This window comes from Homalodisca vitripennis, chromosome 1 (assembly GCF_021130785.1).
Source record: "Homalodisca vitripennis isolate AUS2020 chromosome 1, UT_GWSS_2.1, whole genome shotgun sequence".
NCBI lineage: Eukaryota > Metazoa > Arthropoda > Insecta > Hemiptera > Cicadellidae > Homalodisca > Homalodisca vitripennis.
The window spans coordinates 226,441,574-226,459,296 of NC_060207.1; the positions used below are offsets into that span (position 1 = coordinate 226,441,574).

At 31.8% G+C, this 17,723-nt stretch overlaps 1 protein-coding gene across 1 annotated transcript; it reads right to left on the reverse strand.

The window, feature by feature from the left end:
* Nucleotides 1-990: 990 nt before the first annotated feature.
* On the reverse strand, nt 991-16,532 carry LOC124355066 (transcriptional adapter 2B-like). The gene is made up of 7 exons (XM_046805988.1): nt 16,150-16,532; nt 11,492-11,589; nt 9,901-9,960; nt 7,203-7,344; nt 6,051-6,268; nt 4,058-4,133; nt 991-1,016 (listed from the first exon to the last, which is right to left on the reverse strand). The coding sequence occupies exons 1-7, from the start codon at nt 16,157-16,159 to the stop codon at nt 991-993; spliced, it is 630 nt and encodes a 209-aa protein (XP_046661944.1). The 5' UTR covers nt 16,160-16,532.
* Between the last annotated feature and the right edge of the window lie 1,191 nt (nt 16,533-17,723).

A 17,723-nucleotide genomic window follows, 5' to 3' on the forward strand; every position in this document is an offset into this window, starting at 1 on the left:
CAGGTGACTCGTTTATACATTGTGTTGTGTGGGACCAATGGTTTGAGTTCATTTGTTATAAATACGATCAGTGTAAGTGTTGTTTTACGTGAGTATATATCGTAATTCTAACGCTTTGTGAAAATTGTTTAGTTTTGTATTACCTTACATATATACAAAACAATCAAGGAAGTGAGTTGTTGGGATTCAATTTGCATGAGTAAATTTAATGCTGGAGTAAAATGATTAGGCGGATTTATAAAGTTTATTAAGGTTTTCATTTTTTTGTTGAACACTGCAAATATATCTTCAACCTATCGAATCCTGAATTCTGGCGATAAAGTGTGGTAGAGAATTCTTTCATTAACCAACTCTGTGTCAAATTGACTCATGAAAATTCCATTTGCAATGAAGCATGACAAAGATTTCCATTGCTGTTCCACTTAGTTTTGAAAATAAAATAACGTTTTGAATTGCAAAAAAATTTTCGATTCATACATAGATTAATTAGAAGCATGAACTCTTACTCAACTTCTTTGCTTGATAAATGTATTTCAGAAATGCACAGCCGAATTTGTATTAACAGAGATCGTAGTGTTCATAGGTGAGTGAGGATATCAGAGATAGTACATAAAAAGATACTAAGTACTCATCATCTTCAAATTTCAATTATTTTTTGACTAAATTTTAAAAATTCATATCTGTTTTTTTAATGCTAATGAAGGAAATTGTGGTAGCTCTTTAAAGTCGTGGTTTGCAACCATTTAGACAGTAAATATGTTGGAGAATTTCATATGTTTGGATACGTTGTTTAGATTTCATTAAGGAAATATAATTTTTGTTTGGAAACACGTTGCATTTTACTACTCATACGATAAAAATAAGCTACCTCTCATCTTTGGAAATTTCTTTTTTTCTCGGTTTCTCCTTCTGCCTGAAGAACTTGGCGATGAGTTGGTAGTCTCGTACAACTCTGTGTCTTCCTCTCTCGTTCCCTCATGCGCTGCGTGTTCATGTCACTGGTGTCAACTTGAGGGCTTGCTACTCAGTGGACGCTTCCAGTCCAGTGATGTTTCACTCACGGATATGCATGTAATTTTATTCTCAACTATGCACACACCAATATACAACAGGCTATATTTTTACAAAATAAAATAATTCCAGAAAACTAAAATTACTCAAATAGATTTTGACATAAATATTCAATAATAAGGAATATATCTACACACATACTTCGAAATAGTTTCAATAAAGTTCATACATTTTCAATTTTAACATGCATTAGTTAGCTGGAGATCATAAAAATCCTTTAAAGTAACAAATAAAATAAAATACAACAAAAATAACATAAAAAACAAAGTATTAAATTTAAACAGTATAGTTTTGTTCTAACTCACAATAGGTCTTGTTACTTTGTACAAAACAACTCATCTGTAATACTAAATTAAATAAATATACTGCAGAAAAATTATGAAATTGCCACTTTTATAAACACTCTTTCTGAAACAATATGTCAGAACTTACGCCATCAAGAAATTTATATACAAAGAAATAAACTTCAATCCTTCTCAAAAATACGGATGTCATTGTAAACATTTTTATTAAACAAGTTAATTATTGCTTATTGAAATGCATTATTTTATAATCATAATAAAAATTGTAAATTAATTTTAGAAGAAACATACATAGAGGAATGACATCATATCCAGGCAGGGCTAAGAGTTACTTGTTAGCTCTTTGGCTACCAATAACATACACATAATTTAGCACTGCCCGTTACGTCACGCTAGGTTCATTAGTTTGTAGCCAAAAAGTATTCCTGGCATTGATTATTTTGGTATTTGTCTATACTCGTCAATTATCAATGGTCAGTCTATTAAAACATAACATGTTCGATTTTGAAGCTGGTCGACTCTCTTGAAATCGACTATTTCATCTGTTAACCCTCCATCAGGCGCTTAAAATTAGAAACACCATGTGGCGCTCACGGAGGTTTCCTCCAGGTTAGCAAATAATGGATATCATAGTCGTTTAAACTGCTTTTATTTGTTTAAATATTCATACTCATTTAATTACAATGTAATATATTCATTTTTAGAAATTAAATAAAAATTACTCTCTTATGTAATGAATTTTCCAAATAAGAAATTCAAAATCTTAAAAAATGTTATTTTATAATAACAACATGATTTATTTTAAGAAATAATGCAATTAATTGTAAAAATGTTTAAACTACTGTAATAATATATGAAAATTAACTTAGTTTTTAACTTCTTACAAAAACAACTTACTTCAATTCTTGAGATATTATACAATTGTAATGTCAATTATTACTCTAAAATCAAAATTTATTCTTTACTAAAATTTTTTTAACACTACACAAAGTTTCAAAACATTTTCCTTCTGGTTCTTATAACGACAATGTTCACTCTATAAACAGTACTGAAATGTTCCCTAGCACACGGGTACTGTACTGACAAGTTAGTGTCTCGTCTTCATTCTCCATTTCACAAAATTCAAATAAAATATATTGTAAAACTTAAAAAGAAACCATCACAGGTCACACATTTAGGCGCACACGGATTATTATTCCATAAAAACTAAACACTATAAGGCGCTTACGGAGATTTCGTCCAAGCACTACAAAGACAACATCGGGCGCTCACGGAGGAATCGTCCAGTCTCACACAGAAAGTAGACCTCATACTGACAGATTTTGACAAAGATAAGCAGGAAGCTATTGTTTCGCTTCCCCGAAAGATGCTCGTGAAGTACACTGCGGGAAATGACTGACAACATCAGAAAAGTAGTACTATTTTTAATAATAAAAAATACACGGAGGAAAACTCCGTTTAGCGCCCGATGTAGGGTTAATTGTTTGTTTTGATTAGTAGCAGTCTGAAATGGTGTAGCGGCGAGATCGCATTCTGTCTTTTGAGAGTTTTAGTAACTTTGTGAAGAAAATACTCAATGAAAGTGAAAATGAAGTGAGTGATCATAGCTTTGATGACGATATTGTGAGTGAAAGTAGTAGTAAAAGTGGCAATAAAGAAATTCAAAAAAATTACGTGACAAGGTCTAACCTTAAAACTTTGGAGTGGGCAAGGCGAACAAATGACCCAACTAATTTTACTTCAAGCAGTAATGTGTGAGTAAACAAAATATAAGGTAACTACCATGTTATATTTTGGTTAATAGTTTTTCAATTAATCCTAAGTACCCAAACAACGGTTTCCATTGAAAAATAAAAAATAAATTCGGCAATGAGGACAAAAATATTTGAATTTCAATTAGTTGTAAATATGCTAAGATAGCCAGACAACAAAGATGAAATTGTTTCTAATCTCCTACAGTCGTTTACCCGATCACAGACAGATCTGAAGTGAATCTTTATCCTAATCATCAGTTACAAATGAATGTAATTGGAGTCATTTCTATATATTACTTTTTAGGCAGCCATTTAACAAACTATAATTTAAGTTTTTGAAAATGGTTCCCATTGCTAAGGCAATTTCAGATAGCTTTTAAACAAAAACTGGCGAAGCCACTAATACAAATCCCCTTGTAAAGGTGAATGGAGAAGGTCATGGCTGTATTCTGGTTATAAGAACTACTTAGTGTTGCCATATATAACGCTATAATAAGATAATAATAAACCCCCTTATAAACATTACCGTTATTGATTAAAACGTGATTGGCTTTAAAAAACCCTAAAACAATTATTATGTCAAAGTCAAATCATCTTTATTCAGTAATTCTTTAAGAATAGTTTTCAGCATCAACTGTAATATCATTAAACAAATTGTATAATTTAAAAAGTACAAATTATAAAATTGTACAGGTATATGTATATTGTCCTCTATAGAAATTCCTCAATTGTATAAAACGAATGATCAAAAAGTCAGGAATTCAGTGCTGTCTCCAGTCCTAATTCTGTCTTGGACCTCAAGTTCGGGGGGAGGCAGGTGTATGTTTTCTATACCATTCACTCGCTTTTATATTATAGTGGTGTTCATTTGATGATTACCACCATAAGATAATCCTGAACTATAAACTAATGGAATTACCGATTACATACCGATATCAAGATCATCGTCTTCTCCATTGACTAGAGTGAGAGACGACACCAGGGTTTCTGCGCTGTTGTCGTATTCCTTTGAATAAAAGATAAAAGCCACTTTATAAAACATCCAAATTGTTGCTTTCTTAAGAAAGTAAGCCTAACCACTACAACATCATTACCAATTATGGAACTAGCTAAACGCATAGTTTAACAATGTGTTGAAAAATACTATAACATCTCATTAATTTATATCAGGCTTGTTTTACAACAATAAACTTTGTTTATTTACACATCATAAAATCTAATTTTCATATTGTATGGTACTGATATAGATAAAATAGTATATATATTTTATGATTGTGTATTTTTAACCCTTTTAGGATGAGTGGGCATTTATAGACCCCAAAATTTGATGTATATAGTCTGCTTTTTGTTTTAAAGTTCATGAGTCACAAAACATCGTAAAATAATGATTTTCTATGGTAAACTAATCTCCTAGGGACCGAAAAAAATTAATATCTATTTCATTAACCCTTTCAGTGCCGGAGCATCGCTATTTGCAATCCTGCATTATATGCAAGAAATGCCAGAATCGCTGTTTGCGACTTCTGCAGTAACGCTTATATTTTATATAGTATTTATCTAAATTGGCTCAATGACTATATATACACATTCCAAAGGCTTCAACGTAAATTTTGATGTAGGTTTGTTGCATTCTGGTTAGATTCTGATTTTTACGGCGGTTGTAAAGTGAGCTTGTCAGTCGAGTTTAGAATCGACCACTACGCAGACAAGCCGTCACATGTTTTGTTTGCACTGGTGTTTATTTCACAAATGATTGTAAATATTGAAAGTTTTTAAGTGTAAATGGGTTTGTAGTGTTAGTATCTTCATATTATTTCGTTTGTGTATGTTGTTCTAGTCTGTAAGTACAACAATGACTTGACCGTGAGTTACGGTGATCGTAAGCAGCTAGTACTTTACTAAATACATTTGTATAGTTTTTTCTATTTGTTCAGTGATATTTATAAACAATGAGTCGTAAAAACATTGCTGGCAATGAAGACCTAGTATTGCAGACATTAGATTTAAGCATTAGTAGTGTAGACAATACACAGAGTGTTAGGTTAGGTTAGAAAATTTCTAGTTTTGTAGTGGTTCATATTTTCATATTTATTTTCCAAACTTTATTTACAAGTATAAAAAAAGTTTCTATATGTCTTTTTGTAAATAATTAAATGGAGTATAAGATAGAATAACTAAAAGTGAAAAAATAAAATATTTCAATAACACTTAAGTTGTGTCAAAATAAAAAACAAAATATTTTTGCTCATAAAGTTTTTGTTAATTTTTTTTTTTATTGATATAAAAACATTAAATAAGTGATCAATGTATTATTTTTATAGAGAAATATATATTTATCTAAAGAAAAAAACAAAAACACAGGACATTACACCAATAAATAATTTTGTTATGAATTTTTAACCAGATCCTTGCAGAATCAGGCATTTTCGCTCGGCATTTTATGCATACCATATAGCAAAATGTCACAGCACTCAAAGAGTTAATATGCAGCAATACTCTGCTTACGTTTTATAACTATAATGTACATTAACTTGCAATGGTGAGTTCTCAGAAATCATTGAACTGATGGTATAATACTGGTACATTAACATTATGCAATGTGTAACTCACCTTTAATACTGATACAATGTATTGAAATTGGTAAGATTTAATTAAATATATTATTTAGTTGAATAATACAGAACAATACTACACTAGCAATAAATTAAAGAAATTTAATGAAATCTATTTGAACTAGGATTGACTATTAATCCTTAACTTTGTATGCTTGTTTTTAAAATTTATAATGTTTCAAAATTGGAAAGTTGATAGCTAACCTTCATAATAAATAAGTTTTTATTGGGAAAATCAACTTAAAAACACGGTTTATGTACAACAATAGTACACATATTATTTTGGCCACATTAGACCAAACACTACTCACAATCTCAAAGTCATCTCTGAGGGGATAGTAGTCGAGCTGCTGAGCTTCTTGGGTTCGGATATCCAGCGGAGGTAAGGTGGACACGATGTTGGGAGCCAGAGGCCCATCATCTGGTTCCACCAGATCTCGGAGCACAGGTCGGCAGTGACTCACCGCTGGCCAGGTTACCTGACCGATGCTCCCTTCCAGGAACCGGTTCACATACTCCTCCTTGGCCTCTGTCATAGAACACAAGAATGATCAACAATTAGGTGTAGATGGTGTAGGAGTTTCCATCTAATTAGATCATGCTGAAAGTTAGGAGGCCTGCTATACTTAGGTTATTAGAATAGACCTTTGGATTCTGCTTAGTATGCCTTTGGATTGATGCTATTAAATATACATTTTTTTGTTGAATTTGATTCATTAAGACAAGAGTTAACTCTAATTTTTTTTTAACCTTCTAGTTGACCCTCTCACTGCAACTCTTAATCTCAGCAAAGATCTAAAAACCAACAGATCAGTAGACAGTGTAGAACGGCAAATAAAATAAGTTCCTTTTATAAATCAGAAAATATCACAATACATTTACAGTTTTTTTAGTATATCTAAAATTTTAATAATTTAAGAACTTATATCTGATTATCAATGACTAGTAAATAAAATATTAAATTGTGTTTATTTAATGTATCCTATTTTTAAGATTGATAATTCTTTATTTGCTACAAAAACCAATAATAATGCACTTATTAATTTCCAACCTGTTACCAAAATGGTAGATAACTTTGATCTTCATCACAAACTATGTCCTTTCCAAAACAAACAGCACCATTTTCTCACACTGCACTATCATTCATGACGCACTCTCAATGTATAGAATACAATTCACAGTGAATCTTTAAGAATTGCACTTTTCTTGATGAAATAACAGCATGGAATTTACAAGTTGGCAAGAAAGTGATTGTGCTTCTCATTTAGAACTTTGAAGAACACAAATGTTGGAATAACCTCCATGGAGACAAAAGAGAGGCACTATACGTATTTATACTACACGAAGATCATAACTATTTTTTTTTTATACCACCATCCATTAAACAACAAGACAGCAAAGAAGATTGTTTTTCTAAAAACCCTAGAAGACTTCTCAAACAAATTTAAGTTTATGAAACTTACCGTCAGCATTCCTTGTGCCGATATGTTGCGCAATATCTTTCCAATTTCCGTAGGAATAATGTTCAATGGCGTTGAGAAGATTGATCTCTTCCAGAGCTGACCATCCTGAGCGGTCTTTGAACACGTCAAGTGCCACAGAGTCCTTACATAAGAAAATGTCATTAGTTGTACAATAATCTTAACAAATTAAAGGTGCAGCCAAAGAACTATTAGGTACTATGAGGGTCACTCTGAAAGTTTTGAGATATATACAGAGTTTTTATGCTAGACTTACAAACAGTAGACATGTTCCTCTCCGGCGTCACTTTTTAAGTCTGATTTTAAAATAATTAAAACGTCCATTCACTTAATTTTCGGAATGAAGTCAAAATATTTACGAATCTCATCAACAATTAGCGAGATTGGATGAATCAGGAGGATGCTCCAACGTTTTTGATGCCATTTTCAGTAAAAAAACCCCAAAACTTTTGCAGTAGTGTGAGCAGAGCATTGTCGTGGTGCAAAATTAAAACCTTACTAATCCAATCCTGAAAGACTTCTAGCAGGCATTGTTCAGTGTACCAACTTCCTGTGAAAACCCTTTATCACTCCAGCTTCATAGACTTCACCAATTTTGTATTCCTGAAGAAAACCCGCATACATTAGTTTCTTCAATTATTGTTGTATTTTGACCATTGCGGAGGATGGTTCGTCTTCAAACACCCATATGAGACTCTCACCTCGAGTTGGAACGTCATGAAATTGTATGTACATCTCATCACTGATGACAATTTTGTAAATAATCTGACACCTTTATTAACCAGTTTGAGGGTTTTCTGGCTCATTTTCACATGCTTTAGCTTCTTGCTTATGTGTCAAATTGTGGAGTGCCAATTGAGAAACAATTTTCCTGACTTTAAAAAATAATCGTGCAAAATCATTTACACTGATCTAAGCCCTAAGAAAGCTTTAAATGTAGTGTCTCTCCTCTTGGACCATAGTGCGCACCTGATGAATGTTTTCATCAGTGCCAGAGAAATGCTATCTTACTAAACATCTTTAAATGAGTCACGGCACCTTTGAAATTCCAAATACCACAGAATAGTAGCACGGAATGGTGCTACAAAATCAAACACAATTTTTTTTAGATATTCAACACACTCCTTTTGAGACAAACCTAAAACCGTATAAAATCATAACCCAAAAATGGTCTCTTAATAAATTAATAACTTTGACAAAATTGATGTTTCAGAACAGAAAATGCAAGTACACATGAACCCTAGTTGCTGTCAGATGCTCAGACAAACAAATAAAAATGATAAGATTACGGCAGTATGCACTGTCTGCCAGTATCCCAAAACTTTCAGAGTGACCCTTGCTTGTATTATTCGATTTTGGTATATCATTTGATCTAATGAAAGATAAAAAAGTGTTCAAGTATTTTCAGTATTATTTATTGCCTAAATCATCTCTTCATTACAAACACTAACTGTCATCAATGTTGAACAAAATGTTTTCAATGCTAAAACTGTTCAAAGACATGTTTGGTGTAATGTCGGCAAATTGTTGACAAATGTTATACTAGTAATAATTCAAGATAAGAGAAACAGGCACTATTCTTTTTTACGTTTTTGCAATCAATTTCATGGTCATACTTCCTGCTAGCCAATTATTGTTATGTCTTTTTTGTATTAGCTTGTTACTGTTAAGTTTATCTTCTATTTTTACCCCATTGTTGCATTTTACTTTTTCTGTTTTAACATATTATGAATTGGATTCTTGTACATTTAATTGCCTCTTTTATTTATTACTTATTTTGAGATAGTTAGAACTGGAAGCTCAATAAAATTGATCATTATTATAGTTCTACTATCTATTATTGTTATTAATTATACTATTTTGTTGTATATTAGCTTCTTCTTCTTCATTTCTACTTTACTAACCATTGCATTTCCATTGTAAATGGGTTTTCCTGTTGGAATGAATAAATAAATAAATTTCATCCTAAATTTTGAAGCAAGTATTTATTATTAGAAGAAACTGACAAATCTTTTCCATCCCATATTTATGTTGAGTTATTACACCGGTTCCCCCAATAAAATTAAATCTCTCACGTGCCCTAAAATCTTTAAAACCACTTTAACCACATTTTTTTATATAATGCCTAAAGGATATCATAGCTTAGTAAGGAAGTGTCTGGAGTCTGACTCTGGTTGAGCACTGACATGGTAGCAGCAGACTTAGATATCACTCTTTCTCTTTTAATATTATGAATGATATTTTGTTTCATGAATGATATTTTGTTTCATGAATGATATTTTGTTTCATATTTAATGTTTTATCTTAACTTTTAGGTTGTATAACAAGCACTTATAAAGCACGGATGTAATTCTATCTAGAACTATTTTATTTTGATGTTAATTAATTCAAACGGTTGAGCCAATTTCTAGGCGTTTACAAAATTTGCTATTCTATTAGATAACATAAAGAAAACCTTCGGATAACAAGACGGTACCAAAGATTGAAATTGTAATAACATTAATAAAATAGGCCTAATACAAATTATAGCGATGACAAAATATGAATGTAACAGTGATCAATATGAAACATACAATATCAATAAGTAACTGCTTTAATTTATAGATCAAGTTGACATGTAACCTACAGGTTAACCTGACACATGATTAGAGATTAAAATACTTATTGTTACAGTACTTACCACAAATTGGTAAGGGTGATCATTCCTGTGAGATCCAATTTCAGCACCATTTGAGAAACACTAAAAAGAGAGAAAATATTTAAATAACAAAGCAATCAAGAGACATTGTTAAAAAGATAGGTTGATTAAACCTTCCCAAACAGTGAAGGAAAACTCAGTGCCCCAATTTATTTTCATTTAGGGTAGAAAAATTTGTTTCATTTTTATTTATTGTTTACTTGAAAATTATAATTAAATTACAGTAGAACACCAATTATCCGGATTACCAATTTTCCTGATCAGACAGAGAAAAATTTTAAAATATAGTATTTAAAGGCACATTGAATATAAGAGCAATGAATATGCAGGCATCACGCATAGTACTTGACCCTTCTTACAGCAAACATACTGTAGTGTAGCGATAGCGGATGCTGTGGGGAGTGGGAGGGGGAGGGATGACTCACACTCCCTCCGCACCCTGCTACTGTCAACTCACTACAGTCAATTAATAATTATTCGGCCAGTGCTTCTTCAACTTGTAGTAGGGTGAACTGATAGTGACTCTTTCATATTCCTTAGTGTGTTGATTGTCAAGTCACAGTACTACGATGAGTTCTATAAGGAAATGTGTAATGTTATTGTTGGCCGATAAAATTAAAATTATCGAACAGTTGGAAAAAGGTTTCTGGGTAAACATTTTACAGAGATTTTTAAGTGAGAAGATCATCAATATCGGACATAAAAAAAATAAATCTCTCACTGTAAACTTCATATCAGTTTTCGAGAATGTAAGAAGTTCACGAAGAAGTCTATGAAAACAGCAGCGAATAAACATAAACTTTTTTTCATAATATCTAGTATAAATGTTTTCTATTATGATTTGTTAACATTTATTTCCTCTAAAAACTGCCTTTTTTGAGAAAACTCCAATTATCTGGATCCTTGATTATCTGGATTGGGTGCGGATCCATTTAATCCGGACAAGCAGGAGTTCTGTAATCTATTTTCACTTACATGTAAAACAAAAGAATATTTTTCTAAGTTTAAACACAATAAAATATTTTGTGGATATATTCGCCACACACTTGCTACGAAAACAGTGCTTGTGGAAATTAGTAAAGTTTCAAAGCCATTTCTAGAGTACATAAAAAATCTTAAACAAAGCCAATATAGAACAGAAATTATTTCAAATCAACAAAAGTTTAGGAGTTTTAGCGATATAATTATACAACATTTGTTTATTACAACTGAGTAGCGGATTATGGTAACAGACTAGAGTATTAGTATTATGTATTTTATATTGATTAAAGTAGTGATTTTTTCATATTTCTTATCACTTTGTCATCTACTTTCATGTGTAAGAGATAAGATAAGCTATCTTACTGTTTTAGTAAACTGAACATATATATTGAGTAAGTTGTGGATTATTCACAAGAACCACTTGACTAGGCTACTAATTGAAATTTGAAAATAGTAGTTTTATTGGTTTTGAATCTGATATAGCCTTTTGTAATATTTCTTTGCTTACAACATGAATAACATTCTTATTGACTCTGATATTCCCTTAATCAAAGGTGGTCTTTGATGACCCAAATTTAGTTCACCAACTCACCTGTAAACACATTTCAAACTTGGGGCACACCGTACATCGCACTCGTAGACCGTCAATCTTATATTGACAGTGCGTGCAATGATATGTGTTGAACATTTCTGGAACAAACACATCATAATTGAACAAGTTTATTTATCAGTTCTAAAAAATAAAATATTACTATATTGAGTACTTCCAATAAATACTTATTGCAGCCAAAACATTTGATAGAGCACCCACTAACTTACACACACATTTTTTTTATTTATAGAAGGTAAATCCATTATTCTAGAAGTTAACTAGCAAACACTTATCTTATTTGTAGAAGGTAAATCCATTGTTTTAGAAGCTAACTAGCAAAAACCTTTTTTATTAGTAGAAGGTAAATCTATTGTTCTAGAAGCTTACAAGCAAACACAACACAACTCGAATAGAAAATGGCTACTGACGATGACAAAACACAAAGAGCACCATCTTTATTTTAAAATCTACTAAGCAGCAAACTGACCAATCATCAATCTTGAAAAATAATTTAATAACAAGGTGCAAATAACATGCATATTGACAAACAAGGCCAGGAGCACAAATGAGGCAAAAATTACGATCAAACTTGGCATAGAGATAGGAACTGTTGCAAAAATGATGAAAAAAGATAAACGTACTGAAAAACTCTTAAATTATTGTCACGCATTCGTTAGCAGAGCTGCAGTATAACAAGCAATCATCACGACAATTAAATCAACTATTGATTAGAAATTCTAAACTATCGAATATAAAAACATTTGACCTGTAAATATTCATTGTCAATAATATTAGGCTACTCCTTTAAAATCAAATACTAATAGTGTGTTGTTGCGAGAAAAGTCAAAACGAACACAACAGTACAACAATTGCACTAGCCATTTTTATAACATTCAAATTTTTGTTAAAGGAATATATTAATAATCATGTACTATTTTAGTTGGAACGAAACCATCTATAACTTTTTAATTAATTAATGTAGTTGTAACAGTATCAGTATGTGCATATATACCATTGCAAATTGGCTACCGTTTTGTATGGTTATTAAAATATAACTTAAGTACTGTACCTACCATTATTTTCTATAATCTTAAATACTACCTATATTTCTTTTACATATAAAATATAGCTTCGCTATAATAAAATCTTAAAGGCCTACAACATAATTCGGTTCGACATTATTGTTCCAAATTAATTCAAATTAAATTTATGTGTATGGTATTTGAGTAATGACCACAGGTACAATGGTGATGTACATGTGTTATTTGTGTCACAAGGTGTCAGACACGTTTATCCTTCAAAATAGTAAAAAGTAATTAAATGTTACACTGTTTTGTTTGTTAGATTTTAAAAATATACATAGCCAAGACCGTTTTTTTATTTATCATTAAATTATTAAGATATAAAATAGCCAAATTATACTGAAATTTGTAAAACCTATAACGTAATTTGGTTTGACATTTCGATTTCAGTAGATTTAGATAATCATCAATATCAAGGATTAAACTTTTCTTAACCGCTTATTATACTGCAGATGGTAAATAACTGGTACTTTGGGATTATACCGACCACACCAGTATGAAGAACACAAAAATATAAATTTATAGAAACAAACATGATAGAACGAAAAAACAAATCTGTAATTACAAAATTACAAACTTACAAGCATTTCCAGGTATTGTGATCGGTATTGTTGTCGCTGTTATCTTATCTTTCTCGAGAATCCCGATTACGGCAGGCCGCGCAGCATCACATGATTTGCAAGGTACATAATTGCCTTTCCATTAAAATTCAATTTATATTTCTGATCAGCCCCTCTAGAATTTGATATTTTACTGATAGGTACTATCTCGAGGGATGTTTTTCTTTCGTCGACATCAGCGCGGGGGCAGCATCGAACCCGAAGCCCGCGTTGATGGCCGGAGGCACTCGCATTTTGGGTGGCGGAGTGTGATCAAGAATAAAAACAAGTGTTGAGTGTTTTTTCAATAAAGAGTTTAGTTTTAGTTTGGTAATGTTTGTTTTTGTTGAATTTTTGTGTTTGGAGAAATGTAGAGGTAAAACACGGAAGTACAACAAAGCGACGCGACTCTGCAATCACGTTATCTACTAGATCGCTCGACTTTGACCTCTGTCTGAGGATGGGGAGGGGTTTGCGATAAGACAATTCCTGTTTTATATTACCGAAATATTGTTCTACTACGCTAATCTAGTAATCAGTAGAAGCGAAATGTCAAATAACGATTCATGTCTGGGTGTGGTCGGTATAATCCCAAAGTACCAAATAACTTATTTGCTCATCCACACTAACTGTAGGGGTGAATAAAAAACACCCCTCCAAATAGTGCCTAGTTATTAGTGACAAATCAAATTTTACAGGTCTAATTATCCATTTTCAGAAGGCTTAAAAATATGAACCTCAACCAGGCTGCAGAATAATTAGCAGCCACCAATCGAATCATGATTATCGATTATAAATAACAATAGTATTGAATACAACATTTGACCTGTAGATATTCATAATTAATCATTGCCAGCTGTTTTTATTTCATACTGAATAGGCTAGTAACATCATCCAGAACAAAATCAATGAACATGGAATTATTGCCGCAAAATTTATATTTAAACATTGAACAATAAATTGTTCTGAAAAAGGTCTTCTCAAGTGCGTTTTTTGCAATGTCCTGTTTGTTCTTCCAACTTTAATTCTAGTTTTCATATCTTCACTACAAACAGGATACTTCGGATTTAAGGAGCAAGCTCCTTTTCTTGCAGCCATATAATACATTGCTGTTTAGAAAACATTTTGAGCCAATATTTGCATACTCATCACACCATTGTTCTAGTCGTTTCACTAACCTTCTCCTTCATTAACAAAGTAACAACGTTCAGCTGGTAATGACATCTAAATAAAGGAAGCTGGCAATGATTAATTATGAATAGCCTATCTATAGGTCAAATGCTGTATTCGATAGTTGTCATCCGATTGTGTTGGTGGCCGCTTATTATACTGTAGCCTACATTTCTTTTACATAGTCTATAAAAGTATAACTTCACCATAATACGATTTTAAAAGTATACTGTTTAGTTCAGGAGGACGATGGCAATAGGTGGTACCAGTAAGATTAAACGCCGGGGCGGCAAATCACGAATTTGACGTTACCAACGTATTCTGCTCACCCTCCTGAACAAAAAATATATATAGTACTATGGGGTGCAAATGACAAATAACATGATTTTAGGGGGTATATTGATAAGTGGTAAAGTTTCTAATGTTTTAATGTTCAGTTTGTGTGCTGTGTCTGGATAATCTGTTTACTTGAATATTATCTGCGGCCGGGACTGATAGCAGCCTGATAGCATACCTGTTATCTGAGTTGTCCGGGGCATAGGTCAGTTCTACACAAGATATCGTGTTCAGTAGATCGGATTGAGTGAGTGAGTTTACAATGATGAATCAACCATCCACTAGTTCAACCAACCCTAGTGAATTGTGTGTGTCGGAGTGTTTCGTAGGGCACGTAAAGAGCTTACGTTTTAACCGAAACGAAATTATCTCTTTTTTAATAGAACAGGGCATTTTTAAAAATGAGTGTATTTGTTCGTCGTGCGGTCGAGTGGTGTTTTTAAACCGGGAGACTGTGTCGTTTCGTTGTGATAGACCACTTTTTTGTTGCTGCTGTTTAGCTATATCCGCCAACACACTAATGGTAAGTGTTCTCTGTTAATATCCATCTATATATTTGAGTTTTTAATGATTTATTTAGTTTTTAAACTTTACATAATTGCCTTTGCATTACATTTCAATTTATATTTTTGATCAGCCCCTCTAGAATTTTATATTTTACTGATAGGTACTATCTCGAGGGATGTTTTTCTTTATTGACATCAGCGCGGGGCAGCACCGAAGGTGCTGCCGAAGCCCGCGCTGATGGCCGGAGGCACTCGTAATTAATTTTTTTTCTCGAAATTAAGAAAAACATTATTAATTTTGATCAAAATTCTGCTCATTTCTGTAATTTCTCATTTACGTTTGCAAAGATGGCGGCGCAACCGATGACGTCATCACGAGGTTCAATCATTGGCCACAAAAGGTCACGTGACGCTAGACGTGGATGTAGAACATGGAGATATTACTGGAAAGTTATTTAATTTTTTATTTTCTAGAACTTCGTTATTTCTCATTTCCACCCCATCAAACCTTATACTTTTTTTTATATAGGACGATTCCAATAAGTTAAGAACGCAAAACTCGTATTTTTCCGCCCCGGCGGTTAATATGATAATTACCCAATAGGTTAATAATACGAAACTCGTATTTTTCCCGGGTCAGCTGTTAACTTCATAACTACCATACATATAGGTTAGTTTTTTTACCTAGCTACACATTTAGGTAGCCTATGTGGGTTTTTCTTTTAGGCCTACAATGGGTTAAAAATCCCTGGTCAATGGTGGTTTTTTATTGTATTCCATTTCTCATACGCCTAATACAATACAAAATATTTACACATTCAAGAAATTGAAACAATTTCATATGCTTGGAAATGTCCCAGAATTTGATATAGTTGGATGGTTAATATCTTAATAGATCAACATTGATCATTGTTATGAGTTGAAATAAGTTCTAGTTAGATATAATATCATAGACATAAACTTACCGCTTGCCATCGCCTAAATCCTAGAACAGGATGAATAATACCTAATAAATAACCAACATCGATTCAATTCAAGATGATTCCATTCAATCCATGTATTGTTGTAACCTTAATCTAAGATTAACCACAAAATACGCCACACAAAGTTCCAAGTTCCTACTTACAATTCCTACAAACAAAACTACAGAGTACTAACCTATTTTATTTTGCTATACTAATTTAGTGCAGTTCAGAGTGCATGCCAGTGCATGCGAATGCAACTTGACGAAGAAAAACCGGCAACTAATCAGGATAACCAACAACGCTCCATAACATAGCTCTGAAGTACACCATGAACAAAACAAAATCAGGACTGCCACACACACACAGCTTACTCCTAAATTTTTGATGACACCATTAGAGCTTTGTTCATTTTTTTATTTTATTTTATTTTATCAACCGCAGTAGCCAACAAATACATACATAATACAATAACTGGCAAGAAGAATGCATGCAGTTCACGATGCAATATACCGATTTAAGAAAGAAAGAACAACAGCAAATACAAATCCATAAGTTTCAGTACCTAAAGCTAAAAAGAATAAATCAACAAAAGCAGTAGCAAAAGCAATATAACGGCAGTCCTTACAAGTAGCATAATATCGCAGTTACTCAAATAAAAGGAATAAACAATCCCAAAATCCAAGAACGATAAATCCACACTAAATTGGTAACTTATTAAAAATACTATTAATAAATTAATTTAATATATTGAGAATATATAATAAATTAAGCACAATTAGTACTATTGTCCTAAAAGCAAACATGCATTTCACATATGCTAATAAGTTACAAGATAAATAGTAGATATACAATACATGTTGGAGTATATTAAATGAATAATTTTTATTTTATTTTATTTTATTTCCCACGGACATACTTCTCCATTTTATATTCAAGATTCATATAATTAACTTATAACTTATACACAACTTAACCTAAACAAGAATTTCTACAAACCATGTGGATGGCTGAAAAATAATACTAACATAATAAACTATGGCAGGGCATAATATAACAAGAATATTTTATATACTTGTTTTAAGACAGTAAAAATACTAACAGGAAAACAGTAACAATAAACAAACTATAACAATAGAAATAACATAAATCTATAGCATAATATAACAATAATATTTATCAATGTTTCAAAACAGCAACTATAACAGTAAAGCAGTAAATATAACGGTGAAGCAGTACTATAGCAATAATAAAATGATAAACTATGGTATAAAATAACAAAGATTATAGAGAGGCCTATTACATACAGATAACAAATTCGCAGCAGAGATAACAAAAACTGATTGTGGTATAATACGTGAGAAATTAATCAATAATTAGGGTACCTAACAATAATTACAATAGATATTACGAATAGCTATGGAACAGTCAATAATACATAGTATAGTATATTATAACAATCAATAATTAATAATGTAGCTAACAATAATACAAATAAAATAAATGATAAGAATACTCGTAACATAAAACAGTTTAAGATAAAGAGTAAAAGATAACAGTATTCAATCAGTAATAAA

Bases quoted from the DNA above. Each gene is read 5' to 3' on its own strand.
- LOC124355066 (XM_046805988.1), bottom strand. The intron at 9,961-11,491 runs GTGAGTTGGTGA...CTCTCTTTTTAG, and splicing joins AGTTTGAAATGTGTTTACAG to TGTTTCTCAAATGGTGCTGA. The intron at 1,017-4,057 runs GTATGTAATCGG...CTGAGTAGCAAG, and splicing joins AGACGATGATCTTGATATCG to CCCTCAAGTTGACACCAGTG.